Source organism: Stegodyphus dumicola, chromosome 9 (assembly GCF_044657685.1).
Source record: "Stegodyphus dumicola isolate Sdum_Otavi_A_Nest chromosome 9, ASM4465768v1".
Classification (NCBI taxonomy): Eukaryota; Metazoa; Arthropoda; class Arachnida; order Araneae; family Eresidae; genus Stegodyphus; species Stegodyphus dumicola.
In genome coordinates this window covers 145,620,505-145,639,199 of record NC_140776.1, presented here as the reverse complement: position 1 = coordinate 145,639,199, position 18,695 = coordinate 145,620,505, and the positions used below count along the sequence as shown (strand labels likewise).

The 18,695-nt window shown below is 31.3% G+C and overlaps 1 protein-coding gene across 3 annotated transcripts in view; it reads right to left on the bottom strand.

The window, feature by feature from the left end:
- LOC118205877 (sister chromatid cohesion protein PDS5 homolog B-A-like) overlaps nt 1-18,695 on the bottom strand; it is an 81,897-nt gene that overhangs the window by 11,469 nt on the left and 51,733 nt on the right. For 2 of the 3 annotated variants that reach the window (XM_085824199.1, XM_085824201.1), the window contains exons 24-27: nt 18,423-18,627; nt 17,802-17,837; nt 10,017-10,131; nt 6,978-7,107 (exon numbers count right to left, since the gene is read on the bottom strand). In XM_085824199.1, the coding sequence (XP_085680325.1) occupies nt 6,978-7,107; nt 10,017-10,131; nt 17,802-17,837; nt 18,423-18,627 (486 nt within the window). The remainder of the gene's footprint in view (nt 1-6,977; nt 7,108-10,016; nt 10,132-17,801; nt 17,838-18,422; nt 18,628-18,695) is intronic. The other variant, XM_085824202.1, reaches the window with a different exon arrangement.

Here is an 18,695-nt window from a genome sequence, read left to right as displayed (position 1 = left end):
GACTGGCAGTTCTGTCTTTAACTGATATGGATATAATATAGAGAATTATACATAATATGCATAAATTATATTAAATCAACAATAAATACACTTTCAGACACAAGCGTTAAAACATTAATAATGAAGAAACAAAACCAAATTTATACAATTCCTTACATACAGGCAGTAAATACTAAATCTAGATAAACATTTCATCTGGTATCCTGCACATAAGCATTAAATGACATTAAAAACTGTTGTCAATTAATCAAGCATTTCAAAAATATCTTTTGCAACTCACTTCTTTTAGTAACCCTAGCAACGGCAAGGCGCACGACAACAACGACCAAAACCAATATCCCATGATCCTTTTGTTCTATTCCTCAATTTTTTATTATTACTCTCTCTTGTGTGCTTATATTATCTTTAACCCTTTAACTGTCAAGTTATTTTGATGATTTATTGAGCGCACATTAACTTTTCCCGAGATACAGTCGGGTTTGACAAAGAGATGAAGTCGAAATAAATGTCTCCCGATATATATTCGGGTATAACAATACGATGCACTCAGAAAAAAATTACCCCGAGAAATACTTGGACGTGACATTTTGGAACACCAGTGCTGTGCCCGAGATAATCTCGGGTATGACAGTTAAAAGGTTAATGTATCCATCCGTTCTTATTATTTTATTTAAATCTGAAATGAATAGATGTGATTTATGTATGAATATGCATTTCTATTGTTAATAGATAAACGATAAAACATCTCTCATAACAGGTTTTATTTTGGAGATTTAACTGCCACTGCTCGACACAACAGCGAAATTTGCTATCTTTATCTTCATTGATTATGAGACTCATATTGTAAATCCAGAAACAAAAATTTAAGAATGAGTATATAATACATAAACTTTCTCAAACTGCTAAACAAGAATTAACAATTGCACAGTCAGGTCCTGAAGATTCCATGCAAATAAAGAAACTGAATTCCAAAAATTATGCTATTAGGAAATTCAAGATTCAAATGCTTTCAATGCGTGATGGGGCTTCTTTATTCTCCCTCAACTTCTAAACCTGAAGATGAAATTTTAAACAGGGATAAATATACACCTATAATAAATGTATGCATTGACACAATCTCAGATTATCCATGTTACAGATGAAATGTCTGCTGCTGGTACATGAAAAAAATTAAAGTCAATTCATAAGTGCCCCAATTTAAGCAGCGAATTACATCTTCTGACAAAATTATATACAATAAAAACGGCTGAACTCGGTTATACGATCGTGCACATCACTTATATGATGGACTTAGTCGAAAGACTGGCGTGTATTTAGTGTGCATTTGGTGTGTATTTAGTTATGGCAAAGCTCACTAGGGCTATCTGCCTAAGGGGAGGAATGCCTTCGTGGAGGACTTTCTAAGGGAAACTGGCTCGTATACACGTTACACATGGGGAAAACCACGAAAACACCCATGTAGCCAGCCCGTTCGCGGGATTCGAACCTCGGATCGAACTACCAGTGTTTAGCGACTTTACCGCTCGGCCGCTGGTGGGCAGTTGAAAGACTGAAAGCTATCAGTGAGAACATTCTGGTTTAGCATGTAGCCACATTTTTGTTAGTTTCAATTCAAGAATCATACAATAATCTTATAACTGCCCTAGGAGCCAGAGAGGAAACTCTTATAACTACAGATCTCATAAAAATGAAACTGGCTGACGAATACATAGGAGACAAGAACAACAAGCAAACAGAAGTTCTAATTCTTCAACAGTGTTTAAATCTGTAATAAAAGCAAGAACTTATGATAATAATTAGACTAGGAAAATTTTGTACCTTTTGTAAATGCAGTGGTCATACTTGTGAGCATTGTTTTAAATTACAAAACAAAAATAACAATTTTTATCCTGACAACTAAAAATCAGAAACTCATGTGACCAAACATGTTGGAAAATTGAACAGACATTGCATGAGCGCTGAGACTTTCGATAAAATAAGCTGTGGCAACAATTTGAAAAGAGAAACAACGCTTGTAGTGAATTAACGCAAAATGCCAAAATAAAATTAACAGTCCTTCTGGGCAAATTACCCCTTTGGACTAAAAATTCTGTATGTTGATTCTGGCACAAGTAATCACCTAATAGAAGATAAAAGTTTGTTTACAGAACTATATGAGGATTCTCAAGCAAAAATTATTTTAGCGACGGAAAAATTTTACATTCACACGACAGAGGATTTGTTGACCTGATTCTGACCTGAAGATGAATGCAGTTACAGAAAATTACACTGGCTAACATTTATTATGTTTCTGAGTTAAAGAGCAAGTTGATTTCCATTACGCAAATAGCTAGTAAGTGATATTCTGTTATTTTCAAAAAAGAAAATTGTTTCGTCAAAAAGGATAGCCAAATAGATATGCAAGCATATGCTGATAACAATAGTTTATATAAAATTGTTCTAATCAAAAATCCAGAAAACGCTAATACTGCAGTAGAATGTAAAAATAAAAACTGCATTCAAATATGGCATTCAAGGTTAGGCCATCAAAGTTATGCAATTGGTAAGAGAAAATTTTGCAGAAGGAATAAAATTAAATAATTGCACTCATAATGATAGTTCTTTAGAAGGCATAAAGAATAAAATGCAGCAAATTCCTTATCCAAAAGCTGCTAATGTTTGCACAAGCAAACCACTTGAACTAGTGACACTTGCTGACTACTCCAAGTATTGGTGGAAAACTTTATTTTGTAACCTCTATTGATGACTTTACTACATACACCTTCATCTATTTGCTCACTAAAAGAATGAAGCTCATAGATTGCATTATTGTAACATAATTCATAATAAGAAAAAGGAGCCCATGGCAGCAAAATGCCTCAAATGCTAAAAATCTCATTGTTAAATTTAGACAAGCAGCAATAGCTTCCGAATGTGATGCCATTCTTAGGAGGCGAGCAATAAAAGGTGCAATTATTGATCAAACAATGTGAACGAGAAGTACATATATAATAATAAAGAGGTTGTTAGAATTAAGAACTTTTTTAGAAAATGTAGATAACCCTAATATTTCACTAACAGAAAGACTGTGGAATGATCTTGCAGAATTGGAAACTCTTCTTTCTACACTGTTTTTTGCCGCAAAAAAGCTACGATCTGAAGTATTAACAGAGGCTCAGTTTCCACGAGAATGGAAAAATGTGATGTTTGTTCTTTCCAAAATGGGACAACTTAGGAGGAATAATTTCCTTAATGAAGAACAGAGAAACTAATTTGCTAGACAATGAGATCTTGCTGGGTTCAATATATGAACATCCAAAACACCAAATTTTGTAGGATAATGAACAAATTAAAAAGGCAAAGAAAGCCATCTGTGAACTTTCACTAAGAATGAAATTATTCTCAGAACAACTGGAGTATTCAAATCAAGACAGACTGCAGACACTGCAACTGAGTCTCTATCATTCTCTTCCATTGATGAATTAGATTCTGAGAAATATTTGGATAATATTGAAAAGGCTAAGGCAAAGCAAATGAAAATAAAGAAACAACAGACTTTAGATATAAAAATGAAAAAATACAAACAAGATTTCTACACAGCCCTTCAAGAAATAAAGAAATATGATCACTCCTACAAGACACCTCTTTTAGAACTTGTACAAATCTATCCTGAAAAGTTAAAAGAAGTAGCCTTAACAGTAACAGCTTTTCCTCCTACTGAAGTAGTGTGGAAAGACTATTCTCAGACTCTCAAAGTTTATCAAATTGGATCTGTGGTTCTTTATCACAGAAGATCTTGCCGAACCTATGCTGTTCCTTATAAATTACTAACGCCAGTTTCTTTTTATTTCATAATAAATGCTAATTAATATATATAATCTGCAATGCCATCATTTTCTTCTGTAGCATCTATTACTTCTTTTATATTTAAAAAAAAAAAAACTGTAACGCAGGTTGTATATGTTTACATATATATGAGGGAGTGAGTCCTTAAAATTTCAAGACTCAAAGCCAGAGTCAGCCTTTTTCTCTATCAACTCCACAGCCCAGGTTTCTAGAATGCATTTCACATGGCATATGTTTACTGAGTGTTATTCATGTGGCACAGGTTACCTCAAAACACGTATGAAAATCATATGTTGCCAACTCGAGTGTTTGTAATTCGAGATATGATTCGAGGCATTTATTGTTCTAATAATTTGTTCATGAACTGAAGTATTTGTGATTTGAGGTTCCAATAAACCTTGCTCATATAAAAAAACAAAGGTAAAAGTATATTTATGGGTACCCCTTGGCAAAAATTAGTGATTTTTGGTGGTACATGGATACCGAGTTTGTGCAATTCTTGTTATTTTGGCTTTGTGTAGTGGCACTTAAAATCGTAGCTACACAAAGACAAAATAAACAGTCAAAGAATTTCACAAACTCGGTATCCATGTACACAAGACCTATTTTCACTTAAAAAAACCATTACAGAATTGCACAAACTAGGCATTGCACACTCCCTTGACTTTATCCATGTACACGTCGACCTATTTTCACTTAAAAAAATATCAGAGAGTTGCACAAACTTGGCATCGTGGACTCCCTTGACTTTGTCCATGTACTCATCGATATATTTTTACTTAAACAGCCAAAGGAGCACCCAATTCTACAGTAGAGATAAACAAAAAATACATGATCTCAATAAACTACATTTTAAACCAAACAATAATAATAATAAAAAAAAACCTGTTATGCATTTAATGCACTACACAAAGCAAATATCCACTTACATTATTTAGAAAGTCATTCGTCTTCAGTCTGTGGCACACAAAATTCCTTAACAGCATCTAAAAACTTCCTAAAATTATCTGAACTCGAATCCATATATCGGCGTTGCCACATATATTCACAAAAATCAGAGTAAAAAATATTTTCCGTAGTTCCGGGCTGTTCAGAAAATGGCTACTAAGTAAACCTTCATTTACGCACCAATCAATTTATGCTCTTTTCCCCTTTTGTTCCAAATCGTACAGAAACTTCAAATTAATCTTACTACATTCTACCGTCATAACAGCAAAACAAGCAATGTACTTTCTAACCGACACACACTGCAAGCCCTTATAAAACATTCCATAATTCAAAATTTATGGCAATCATGGCAACCGATTATGTCATAATAGGGTTTCCATAACATTCAACTACTCAGATTACCATAAATAAAACAACAACTTGGCAATAAACGAAACAACAACCTGGCGATAAATGAAACAGCAACTTCGTGATAATACAAGGGTTACTCTTCAGTCTACTCTAACCAATACAAATATTAATTGATTAAACATTGTTTGAATCTTTATAAAAATTTCTAGAAATGTCTATAGAAGATTACGACAATTCAGATAAAATTTAAAGAGTAAAATTAAGCTAAAAATCACTAAGGGTGGGAGAATAGATTTTGCACAATTTAAGTTTCATTAATTCAATAAATGGAACTTATTTCTGGAGAACATATCCATAGTAAAGGCTAAAAACCTGAAAATTTGGTAACCTACTCGGAGAATGGGAAAGAGCAGCTTGTTATGCACACCTCTGGGGAAGTCCTTATGCAACTTTTATTTTTCTAACTGTTGGCTGATACTTCTAAACTTACTTAGATATATGTACAGTCAAAAGTCGTTAATCCGGACTCGTCGGGACTTCGGCGATTCCGGATTATCGATCATCAGTTTAAATCTCGTAAGATGGCATGCAGAAATTCTAAAATTAAAAATATGAAACCGTAACTTATGAAATAAAGAACAATTATGATCTAAAGGGTATCAAAATTTGCAAAAAGACAAAGCTTAATATTTATTTGTTTACTTTATTAAACATTTCTTTCAATGTAAGTTGTTTAAGTTTTGCTTCGTTTCATGTGATAATACTTTCTCTTTAATTCTATTAAACAGACATAATTTCTTGTTCAGTTACAAAGTTCCGCTGTTCAAGTCCTATAATTGCTGTGTCGAGAACACCGACTAATTTGTCAATCGAAATTTTTTCGTTTTCAATAACCTCTGTCACTTTTCTTCGCTATCGGAAGCGAATTATTACGACGAGGAACTTGTTTTAAATCATATCAAAGACGGAGCATATCGAGATGAAATACTACATTTGGTAAAGAAATTATAAGCCAAATAAAATAAAAACATCTGCGCTGAAGATAAGGATAGTGTTGACAGATCAACTTCCAATTCATTACGTCGCGGCGTTCCCCCCGCCGAGCAGCGTGAAATTGATAAACAGATTTCGGATTTCAAAACATACTTTTGCTTTAGATCCTTTACATATTAACAAATATATATCGGAAATTCTATTTGATATAATCGAAAGTTTAAGCTTACTTTTATAAAATTGCTCTTACAGTCTGCAAAAAATAATAAGCCGGATCCAATTCGAAAATTAAGGAACAACGCAATCATCAACATTAACTGAAATAGATAATTAGATAATTTTAGCTTACACGTCCATTATAATAAAATGCGCACACGAAAACGTATTCTGCACTTGCACACACTCATATGCGCAGTCGTAAAGGGTCTTACGCGCACGCGTAAACGCCTATGCACATGTGTCAACGCGGCGCATCCGCAGAAAGTTTTTAGTTTTGAGGTCTGGATTATAGATCATTCCGAATTATGGGTGTCTGAATTAACGACTTTTGACTGTAGTATGCTTAGATCTAGTATACTTAGATATATACTTCTGAATTCACATACATTCACGTTTTAGCATTTTTAAATTTAAAAAGTCAATTTTGTACAAATTATTAAAGCTAAATTTTTAATAAGGTCCCCTGGTCCATATTGTTATATTCAATAAAAGTATGCATTTATAAACTGTATACAAAGTGAAATTTTCATTTACAAAACAGGCAAAATAAAATTGCAGTATTCTCTTGACAAATACACTAAACAATAATAAAACAGCATTTTGAATGTTTCGAGATTTTTTTATTAAAACATGAAACTCACCAAATTAGCAATATCATCATTAGGAGCTTGTTTATCTTTTGTTTGTTTGATACCTTCCAATAAGCGCTTAAAAAAGCTGAAACTGTAGTTTTCATGTTTCATAAGTGGCTCCATCAAAAACCATAAACAGCTAAACAGAAGAGTATCTTTATTAATGGAATACCACACAAAAGGCAATTTAAAGATATTTAAAAAAGGTACAAATAATTAGAAAATACTTTCCTATAAAAAACATAATGCTGAAAAAATGTAAAATTGTCAAGATATATTGAAAGTAATGATTTATGTTTTTATTTCAAAATAGAAAAACAGAAAACTAAAAATTATTTCCCATATTGAGTTTGCAACATTTAAAAAAGGAGGGGACAATACTTTGAAAACTTCATATTTATTCATTCTTTTTAAAGTCTTTAGTCTATGATTTAAGAACATTATGAAAGATTATGCACTCACAAGTAATTTAATTTCACATAATTTCGATACTACTACAAAAATCAGCGGTTAATTTAAGCCAAATATAATTTTCCTGGAATCAGCTCACTAAGACACATTATTCCCAGATTAAATGTCTATAATATACTTCAAAAACACAAGTTATATTTCAAAATAGCAGAAAAATAAGAAACATTTGATATGAGCATGACATCTTACTTAATATAAATTATGTACATTTAGAGAGATGCCAACTTTTGAGAAGAGTTATCACTAATACGTCACTGAAATTAATTAGTAATATTTACAGTAATACTTAAACAACTCAGTAATACTTATGATAACACTCAAGCATTTCCCAGATTGCAGGGAATGGGATTCAACAGCATAACAGGATATTAATCACATAAGGCACATTACTTACAATTTTGCAGAAGAAATAAAAGATCATATATTTCCCAGGTTATTATCCCTGATCTAGTCAACTTTGTTGTACATTTTGCTGCAGCTAACAAATGAAATTTTGATTACATTGAAAAGCAAGTAAACTTAGCCTTTCTTCACTACAATTCAGTTCACACTTTTAAAAAACTTTTTGCATCTTTGAAAGTGACTTAGTAAATGTATTTGGTTACAGCAAACACATGATTAACAACAGATTAAAATGTGCACTATCCTATTGTTTGTTCCAATATTGAAAACTTCCAGTTTGACATATTTCTGTGCATTGTTTCCTGAAGAGTTTCAACTCTAGGAGATACTGCACAACAATGGGTGTTAAAACGCAATACACAAAGGAAATGACTTTAAGCTTACTTCAATTATTCAACATCTCTTTTCCATTTACAGATGCAGATTAGTGATGGCTGACAAATTAAAAACTCAAAACAAATTCATTTGTACACCTTCCAAATCAATACCTGCTAATCTGCAGAATATCACTGATATTCAAATCACTAGTTAAGCTGCAAGTTTTTCCTCACACTCTTAGGATCATCATCTAGATTCAAATAACCTTTGTTTTGTCCCTTTTTTTCACACTAACATATGCTGCCCTTGCATTTTGGATATTTAAATACAATCAAATCCATTTTGCTGCACTAGTACGAGACAGCTTTCCTCTCTTTCATCTCCCAAATCATAAAAAAGTAGCAGTATGTTTATTCATTTCTTTTATAGCCATAACTTTTTCAATACCAATTTAGAATATCCCCAGAAAATACAAAAAATATGGCTGCTCTGCATGAAATCCTAAATGCATAAGAACAGTAATGATTATAGGTCAAAATCAAATCTGCAGAATATTTTAAATATATTGCCTCAAGTTTATTAAAAAAAAGTCCATCATTAATCAACCCGCCATCATATGGTTGTGTTCACATTCCCCTTTCCCACCTCAAGTTTCTGAAATTGGTCAAGAGCTTGCCAATTATCAATCAAACTCAGGTTTATGAGCACATGTGTGTCAATTTTCTAAATTTTTTCCCTCCCAACACCATAACTTTTAAATGGGCCTTTGCTTCATAATACAAAGATTGCCAGACTTATCAACCAGAAAAAATTTTACTGCCTAACTTGTCATTTTTTGTAATAATATTTGTCACATCTGCAATTTCATAATAAAAATCAGTTTAGAAAATTCATATCAGTTGGCATCTTTATATAAATGGGGAGTAACCAAACTGATGATCACAATTTTAAGAAGTGATAGAACATGGTAAAAGTAACACTTTTCTTAATGTAATGTGTAATGGAATGTAAATGTGGAAACACAGCAAGTATGAAAAACATCAAAGAAGGGAAAACACACACAAACATGGTTTTAAGCATTAATATTAAACAAGAATGATATTTGGTACTTAGGAGAATTTCTCAAATGATAATCACAAATGGAGGTGAAATGATTGACAAAGATGCCCCACAGCTTCGCTTCTGCAGCAGAAATGCTAATTCTGGAGACAAGAATAGAGGCAAGGAGAATCAATATGCATCTTTTAGTAAACAGATTTGGCCAAAAACTGCAGTTGCCAGTCATTCATTTGAACAATTCTTGTAAATACCTGTGGTTAAAACCACTTTTTGTTTTCATGTTCTTTATACATACTATATTTCTGTATTCTACATAAACTTAAACAAAAAGTATAACATGATTTCGCCTTTGATTAATGCCAAAGGAAAGGGGTTGTATTGATACAGCAAATTTTCACTGCAGTGGTTCACATATGGCAACATATATTCTGAACTAGGTACTTAAAAATTTTTAAGACAGTGCGATAATAAGCTCAATAATTTCACTAAAAATTAGGGCATTTTAATCTAAAATGTTTATTATATTGCTATTAATGGTAGCACATTAACTGAAATACTCCTAAAATTGTACAGTAAAAATAATTGAATCTGGTGGCAATTTAATTTCAAAACACTTAAAACGTACAAAAGATTGCCCCTGGCAAGCAAAAGATATTTTAAAACTATTAAATTTTCCAAAGCACAAAAAAACCTACAATTTAAAAACAGATAATTTTTTTAGTACATATACATAACAAAATTGCAGATTACTAATTCATACTAAGAATACTTAATTAATTAAAAAAAAACAGAACTCACTCCTTCAGTTTTATTAAAGATGCAACATCATCATATTTCTTAAATGCTGGATCATGAGCAAGTAAATGGATTGCATATGGCAATACATAGTCGGGTAAATATGAATACAGCTTAACTGAAAATATAATGAATTAATTAAAACTCAAGAGCTACTGAATAAAATACTTTAACAAGCATAAAAAAGGGAATGTACTTGGACTATTCATTAAAATAACAATATAGCTCAATTCAAGAGAAAATAATTGGTCTAAAAAATTTATTTTTCTTCATTTATATTTACAAAAAGGATATTTCTAATTCAAGATACATACACAAATGAATTACATGATAAGCAAATATGAGAAACAGAGAAAACACAATCAACTGCTGATTAACCTGTTCTGTGTTTAAAAAATATTTATTATAGAGCAATAAAGAAATTATTATCACAAACCATCAGCGTAAGATAAAACTGTCTACAGAAAACAAAAAAAGAAAACAAACTGTATGGTATAAGAGCCGTGATAGCAGAAGATGTCATAATGTTTGAGAGGTTTTTTTACACATATACTCTGAAATATGTATAGGTTGTACAATAAAAATAAAAGGTTCTCACTAAATTTTCTACTTATGTTTGAATTCAAAGACATTATTTAAAGTTTCTGGCAAATACTATTCTTTAATCCTATTTATCAGTCACTTTCTTCATTTCCAATCATGTTCATTTCTCTGTAATTTACAATATGTCCTTTTTTGTTTTGAGTATTGACTCATTTTAAATAATCAAATTAATTTATTCTCCAGATTAATATAGTTTGAAAGTACAGATAAACTGCAAATAGCATTTTTCACTTATTATATGGGTTATTTCCTCTGCCTGTGTTGCTTAGAAGTGCTTTTGTATTAACTATGATTTTGAGTTAAAAGCGCATGTTGTCCAAAGTATTACCTGGTTAATGATAAGTTAAATGTAAATAATTATTGATTTATAATATGCATAATAAATTATTGATATGAAAACGATACAGAAAAGAATTTCATCAGACATTACCAAGAGTAAGCCCATAATGAATAGAGAACTAAAATAGTAGAAAATTAAAAAAAAAAAAAAAAAAAAAAAAAAAAAAAAAAAAAAAAAAAAAATCTAGTTTGAAGGTTAATACTTGGGGGATGGGGAAAAGCAGCACAGACAGGAAAAAAAGTAAAAGCATAAACTGAAGAATGAATTCTGTAAAGCACCCAAATAAATTACACATAACACTACTTACTGACTTAGAACAAAAAGCATCCAGACTCAAGATAATGACTACTTAATTTTGCTGCCAAATTTCCCCGTAAAAACACTTCCAACTGAAGTCCCAGTTTTGAGAATTCCAAAGTTTAATCTACTAGGACTGGCACGTTACATGAACAAAATTTCCTTTCATGTCTGCAGACAGTTAAAGATGTATTTATGAACCAAGGTATTAAATCCACTTTTCTCAGCCTTCTTTGATATATCTTCTAATTATGGATTTATTTATTTATTCTTTAAAACACACCTTTATGAATTCTTTTTTTATACATAACTTACTTTGAGACATGTTTTAGCATCAGAAATGCTTTTAGTCTCGATCCTCACTTTTTTGTCTGTATCACTTTTCAGATAAAAGGATGTTGACACCAAAGATTGTATTATTATTAAAGAAATAATATAAAAAATGTATGGCAACACAAATAAAAAAGGATGATGACATCAAATGTTATTGGAATATATTATTTTTAAAGAAATATAGTGAATATAAAAAAAATGCGTAGTGACAATTAAAATTCTGTCAGGAGTTCTAAAGATACTCTGTTAAATATTGTAACTTTGGTGTTCAAATTTTTATGGCATAAATGCAAAGAAAATGTTTAAAAATAAAGTTTAAAAGACAAAACAAAGGGAGGCTGCAAATTATCTTACTGTGGAAACTGAACACTGACATAAGAAACTGCGAAAAGCTTTAAAAAAATTAATAGCAGCATTTAACAATGCATTAGGACTTCTAAACATATGTTGCTTTTTTGTGATTTTGTGTTGAATTTTATGGAGGATAAATGTGAAGAAAGCATTGTTTAATAATAAAAAGAGAGGGGAAAAAAGATGTAATAGCAGGAGTGAGTCCAAGAGCAGACTGATATGCTACAAGCTTAGTCGGGGGGGGGGGGGGACTGCTGGCTTGATGTTAAAATGTGGATCCTTTCAGGTTTTTTTTTCTTTTTGGCCTTCATTTAATTATTATTATTTTTTTTTTTTTAATCTACCACAAGAGTCATTTGTTGCAATCCATCTGATATTCAGAAATGAGAATGACGCTGTTTTCAACTGAATACTGTATTTTGAGTTGCAGTAAGCATAGTTGCAGTAAAGTACATAACTGTTTAAGTTATTTTGGATGTACTTCATTTGCATTTAATCAATAAAATGATTAGTATATGAAGTGCATATTGTTCACTCCGTGAACATGACTGCAATATGAGACACCTTTCTATGAAAAGATGAATTTCCTGCACTGGTCGCTTTTTTGAAGATTAAGTTTGTTTATTTCTATTCAATTCAAACATAATGTTGAGTCAGAATTCATAAATTTCTGCATTAGCTTTTGTAAAAGTAAGTGCAAACATGAATGGAAAATAAATATGTTTATACACTTAAGTAATAAATATAATAAATGAAATTCATAAACAAATAGACACCTGCAAATTAATATTTCTCTTACTTATTTACATATTATTTTATGACTCCATTCTGAGAATTAGTAATTTGGGGTAGAGCTTCAGGAAGGCACATTAAAATTTTAGAAAGTAGCAACCTAGTACTGCATAATAAAGTATTAGTATTTTCGGCATTTCTTTTAAACTGCTTACATACAATTATTCAGTTGTTAATTTATTTACTGTTATACACTTCCAAATAGGTAGATTCATACCCCCCCTTTTTTTTTTTCAAAGCATTTAACTTTTATACTGGAAGACTACTGTTAGGGATGTCTCAGATAAAAGGCAATATGACTATAATTAGGGTTAATCAGCACTAGCAAAATTTAGCAAATTGCAAAAACGAATGTGAGCCAACTAGGAATGACTGCTGAATCCAAAAACAAATATGGCATGATTATATTTAAATGAGAAAGGGGGGCTCTCAACTACAAGGTTTCTTTACTTTAGACAGAGTTCTTGAAAACTGAACTTATGACAAGTGATAGAATCCTGGCAAACACAGATTACTATCTTCTATTTTAAAATCCTGACTCTTCAGTTATTTGCAAAAACAAGAAAGCTTACAATCAGCTTCTGTCTAAAACAGTGGTTCTTAACCGGGGTGCCCGCACCCCTAGGGGTGCAGGAATGTATTTTTGGGGGTGCGGGAGAAGCCCCTACCTAACCATAAAAATTATTAAATATCATTTATTAAATTTCTTATAATAAAATATTTGAAATCTGTAATAGTGTCCCTAATATTGAAGCTCATAAAAATTGGTAGCACCTAGCTCACTTATCGGCAAATGACACAGAAAAGAGCCGGTGCCAATGGGCGTATACACTACGCTACAAAAAGGCATCAAGTGCTACAAACAAACGCGAACAGGCAGCTAGGTGACGGAGAAAAGAAAAAAAAACTTTGTGGGAATACAAGCGGAGAACGTTATTACAGCTTGCGCATGCGCTGAGTTCAGTATGTGCTACTCCAATGGAATCTACGGATTCACAGATTTGTATCTGCATCTACTGCGCTTGTGTTAGGTTGAGTCAAGTTGAGTCAACTATTGTGTCTGCGACATGTGTATTGTGTATTCTGACTTGTACAGAAGCCACTTGAGACTAACACATTCTTAATTGCCCGTTCAAGACTAGTCATTAATAAAAATAATATTGTTTTGTATTTATATAAAATGTACAATGTCTTTCAATAAACAATAAGTTTTGCAAAAAATGTATTTTTCTAGACTAAAAAAATTAAAACACAGTTTTCAGTGGGGTGCGGGAGATATATTTCCAGATTCAATGGGGTGTGACTCGCTAGAAAGGTTAAGAAACACTGGTCTAAAATAACGGTATGCTACAGTCAACAATATTTATATATAAATAACAAAAATAACAATAACAACAATAATGAAGAATGATTCCTCAGATGCACACAGAAGGAACATTACTGATTTTTTATTGGTTTTTATATTTCCACTTACCCACCCTCCTTGCTGTGCATACCCAAACATTACTTACTGTCTATATGTCCTCTTTAAAGTGATTTTAGTAATGCAGTTACAGATAGTAATTGTAGTATCATGTTTTTACAGTTATCTGAAATTGACTCTTAATGATCTCATTATTTCTTCTGCATTTCATTCTTAATTTTTTTTTCTTGGACCACAAACAATGCTAATTTTGGGTGGACCTAGTTCTCTCCCAGTGTAATTCCTTCTGTCCCACTAAAATTTGTGATTTACTTTGTTTGAACTCTACTTTCTTGTTAAGCATCTTGAACAAGTTAGGGGTTTGGCTTGGCTTCTCTCATAGCCACATTGATAGCTAATTTGCGTGCTTCCAAAAGAAATGGTTTACTATAACTGATCTTAATATCAAATTCTGGACAAGGTATATAAAAGAGGCATTTGTTTTCGTCCTAGCTGCAGAACTTTTTTCCTTGACTTTTCCAATAATCATGATGTTTCTGTTTCTCTATGATCTGCCATTCATTCCTAACATGTTTTCAGTTCTTTTTGGCCTTTTTAACTCTACAACTTTCCAACAGTGAAATGTTCCCTCTTTCCTTAGAAAATGCCTATCTTTTTCTCTTGATAAAGGATAGCTTAAAATATCACAAAATTTAAGGCCTTGCATGCTCTAAAATGAACCATGCATATTCAGTATTTATTTCCTAATCAGCTATCCCCAATTTTTTGAAATTATCCCCCCCCCCAAAAAAAATTAAGAACTAAAGACATGGAAATAAAATATCAGTAAGTAAATAAAGTGCTATTTATACAACATATTCAGTATAGATAGTTGCTAAAAACCAAAAATTGTCATTTGTTGGTACCTGAGATAATGCAGAGTTTTGAAAATTTGAAATAAAAGAAAAATCGTTAGATTTCCACTTAAAAAGAGAAGTGCATAAAGCATACACACAACAGAATTTAATCCCCTCTTCATTAAAAAAATTACAGTTTTATAATAATAATTTTTTAAAAACACAGCTATTTATTTTACACAAAATGAAACTAAAGCATACACAATTATCATTGCTATTATTTAAACATTTCTCAAGCAATTTGTTTTAAAACTTTAGAATGTTAGATGTCCTAGTAAGTCCCTCTTCCCTCAAAATAAACAAAGTAATTACTTCCTGATCAGTTGCACAGTTTTGTTGTTCTAATTTCTTTTTTCACTATTGCTCACAGAAAATTATGAATTTATTTAGAATTCAACTTTCTGCTATGTTTTTTCCATAGCAATACTTCAAATTTTAGTTACACATCTTTTGTCAGAAAAGCTAAAAGGAACAAATGTTGGTTTTATGTTATTTGGTATGCATTCTTATTTGAAATGACCTTGGCCATGTTTCCGCGCAAACTTACTACGGGGCGGAGTTGTGCTTGGCAACACAGTTTGGACTGTTGTTGCATTTGTTAAGGTGACACAATGGATGCTGATTGTGAGCAAAGAGTGAACAATAAGTTCTGCATTAAGCTCAGGGAAACCCCTAGTGAAGTGTGGAACATAATTAAGCAAGCATACACAGCCGAGGCACTTTCAAGAAGTCATGTTTTCGAGTGGCACAAAAGGTTTCGTGAAGGCAAAGATTCAGTGCAAGACTATCCCACAGTTGGTTGGCAGTCTATAGCATATACCGATGCAAATGTGGAAAGTGTAAGGCAGTTATTGGAAGACTGTGCATATGATATAAGAACTGAATTTTAATCATGATGCGTGTCATAAGATTTTATGTGAAGACTTAGGGAAACGGGAACTTAATGCAAGAATCGTCCCTCATTCACTAATGGATGAACAGAAAGAGGAAAGGAAGAATTTCTGCTGAACTATTGGATAGAGCCAGACATGATCCCACATTTGTGTCAAAGATTATTGTGATTTTTTCTTGTTTCCATGAGTTTTTACTGACTGAAAGGAAAGCTTCATCAATATTATTGCAGACATCCAACGGGCAAATGTGACAAATGAGCTTTCAAGCATCGCAGTTGAAGATTTTCCTGTTTGCTTCCAAGACCTCCGGAATGTTGGGAGTTGTGTATAGATATCCAAGGACACTACTTGGATACCTCTGATAGCAGCTAGTATCTTTACTTTGATAAATGCAAGTTTCTGTTTTTCAAGCCCTTTGCCCTGGAACTTTTCTGACAAAGGATGTAATCTTTTTTTTTTTTTTTTTTTTTTTTTTTTTTTAATAAAGGAGCAGCAAACCTTGATACTGGTGAAAAGCTTTTGATGACTATTCTGATGATACATTCAAAATGTGTGCCAACTTGAAAATATAATCATGATTATTAGTCGTTCACTATAAATAATTCTTTTTCATGAAAAAATTAATGGCCGACTCTTTATCATTTAGTGACTGTCATATCACATAAACCACCTTCGCTTCTTTGTCAAAATCTTGTATGAAATATGTCTCATTCAAAACATGTTCAGTTTAGGATGCCGGATGCACTATATGATGAAAGAAAATAAGAAAGTAAGACTATGTTTGATATGTTTGTACACATTTAGACTACTGCCCCACAAGAGACGATCATCAAATTCGAATTAGTACAATTTTGCTCAATTAAAACAGCACAGAGTTAATCTTTGGGTATAGGCACAAGTTTAAAAACTGTAGGCAATACATTTATTTAGTGGTAAATAAAAAGGTGATAATCAAAAGTAGTTTGCATTGAATAAGGAAATCTGCTCCTTGTAATTTTTCAAAATGTCACCAAAGCCATCCACATTTCACTGCTGTCGTCTGGGAGGCAGTGCAGATTTCTGAACTGCCTCCTATATGATAGTCTACTATTGCTACTATTAATACTACAATTAAACATACAAGTTTTATTGTCTACTATTACTACTATTAATACTACAATTAAACATACAAGTTTTATTGTACATTTAACCAAACACATTTATCATTATTATAACCTCATCATTAAAATAAACAGCTTTTCTTTTGCTCATTTAGTAACTAAAATTTTTATACATGAATATTTTCTCAAAATTCAGCAGTTTAAAGTTGTTCAATTTTTAATTTACACAATTTAGAACACAAAATGAACAACATATTATACTTCACTATTAGAATGGTAGTCACTCATATATTCTGCACAAGCCAGGAATGCTTTTGCCATAATAAATATAGTTTGAAATAATTAAATTGTCAAGTAAATATATTTTAGAAGTGGTGTTGACTTCTTTTTAACAATTAATCAAATTACAAACACAAAAGTAAAGCTTCAGACAGAAATTAATGTGATTTTCATAAATATATACTTTACATGCAAATTGCTTTTTCACATTCACATACAAACCATACTTATAAATACTACACCACAGATTATTTATCAATTGTTTGCAAACTGATCATGTGTTTTACTTGTAATAAGGAAGGTTAAATTAAAATAAATAAATAAAAAAGAAAGAAATTTACATCACACCCTTTATTAATATTTGATTATTTTTCTAGTATTTGCTCACACCACATTAACATAATACACAAAAAACAACTGCTTTGAGATACGTCTTTTTCATGTTAATGATTGAAAAATGTCTGCATTTATCTCAACTAACCTTGTTGATTACATAACAAATTAATAGTAAATGAAACTGTTATAGGTTACCAAATTCCATGCAGCAATAACACAAAAGAATTTTCTTTGAATTATTTTGGTTTCAAATTAAATGAGTTTTGAAAAATAACATACTAAATTAATATCCCAAATTCATATTCAAAATCAATACAAAAAGCGTAATTATAAAAGCATGTAATAGAGTTAAAAATTGAGCAAATGTTCAATGTCTTGATTATTAACAATATGAAAATAAGCAGCCATATAGAACTACAGATAAACATCTACATCCATGAATCTTTTATTTAGAACTTTATAAAGTATTAAATAAAAAATATCAATGAAATTAATAAACTCTAAAATAAAATCTTTCTTGAATATGGCATAAATACTGGCTAAAACATAATTACATATGGGTGCCACTACAGTGAAACTATGCATAACTTACAAAACTTTGAATTGAAAATCTGGTTGACTTAACTCTACTTCATAAATGTTTATATAAAAGGTATTTACTAACATGGCAAGCATTATTTAAGAACTTACTAAAATATGATGATAATATTTTAAGAAGAAAGTTTTTCTAATGATAAAAATAAATAAATTCTGAAACAATACTTACCTGTAGTCAAAGGATTCTGTTTTAAATACTCTCTTCTTTTATTGATATTTGAAAGAAGATACTGCTTAAATTGAGCTTTTAACTCCCGAGTTTTCTCTAAACCACCCAATGAGAAAATAGCCATGAAATCCAATGGCAGTTTCAATAACATCAAAGCTTTATGCAACTTTTGAGAAAATCTATCTCGAACTTGATAACATTCATCCTAATAAAACAGAAAATATACTGGTAATATACAATGACACCAGCATATGGCACATATTTTATTTAACA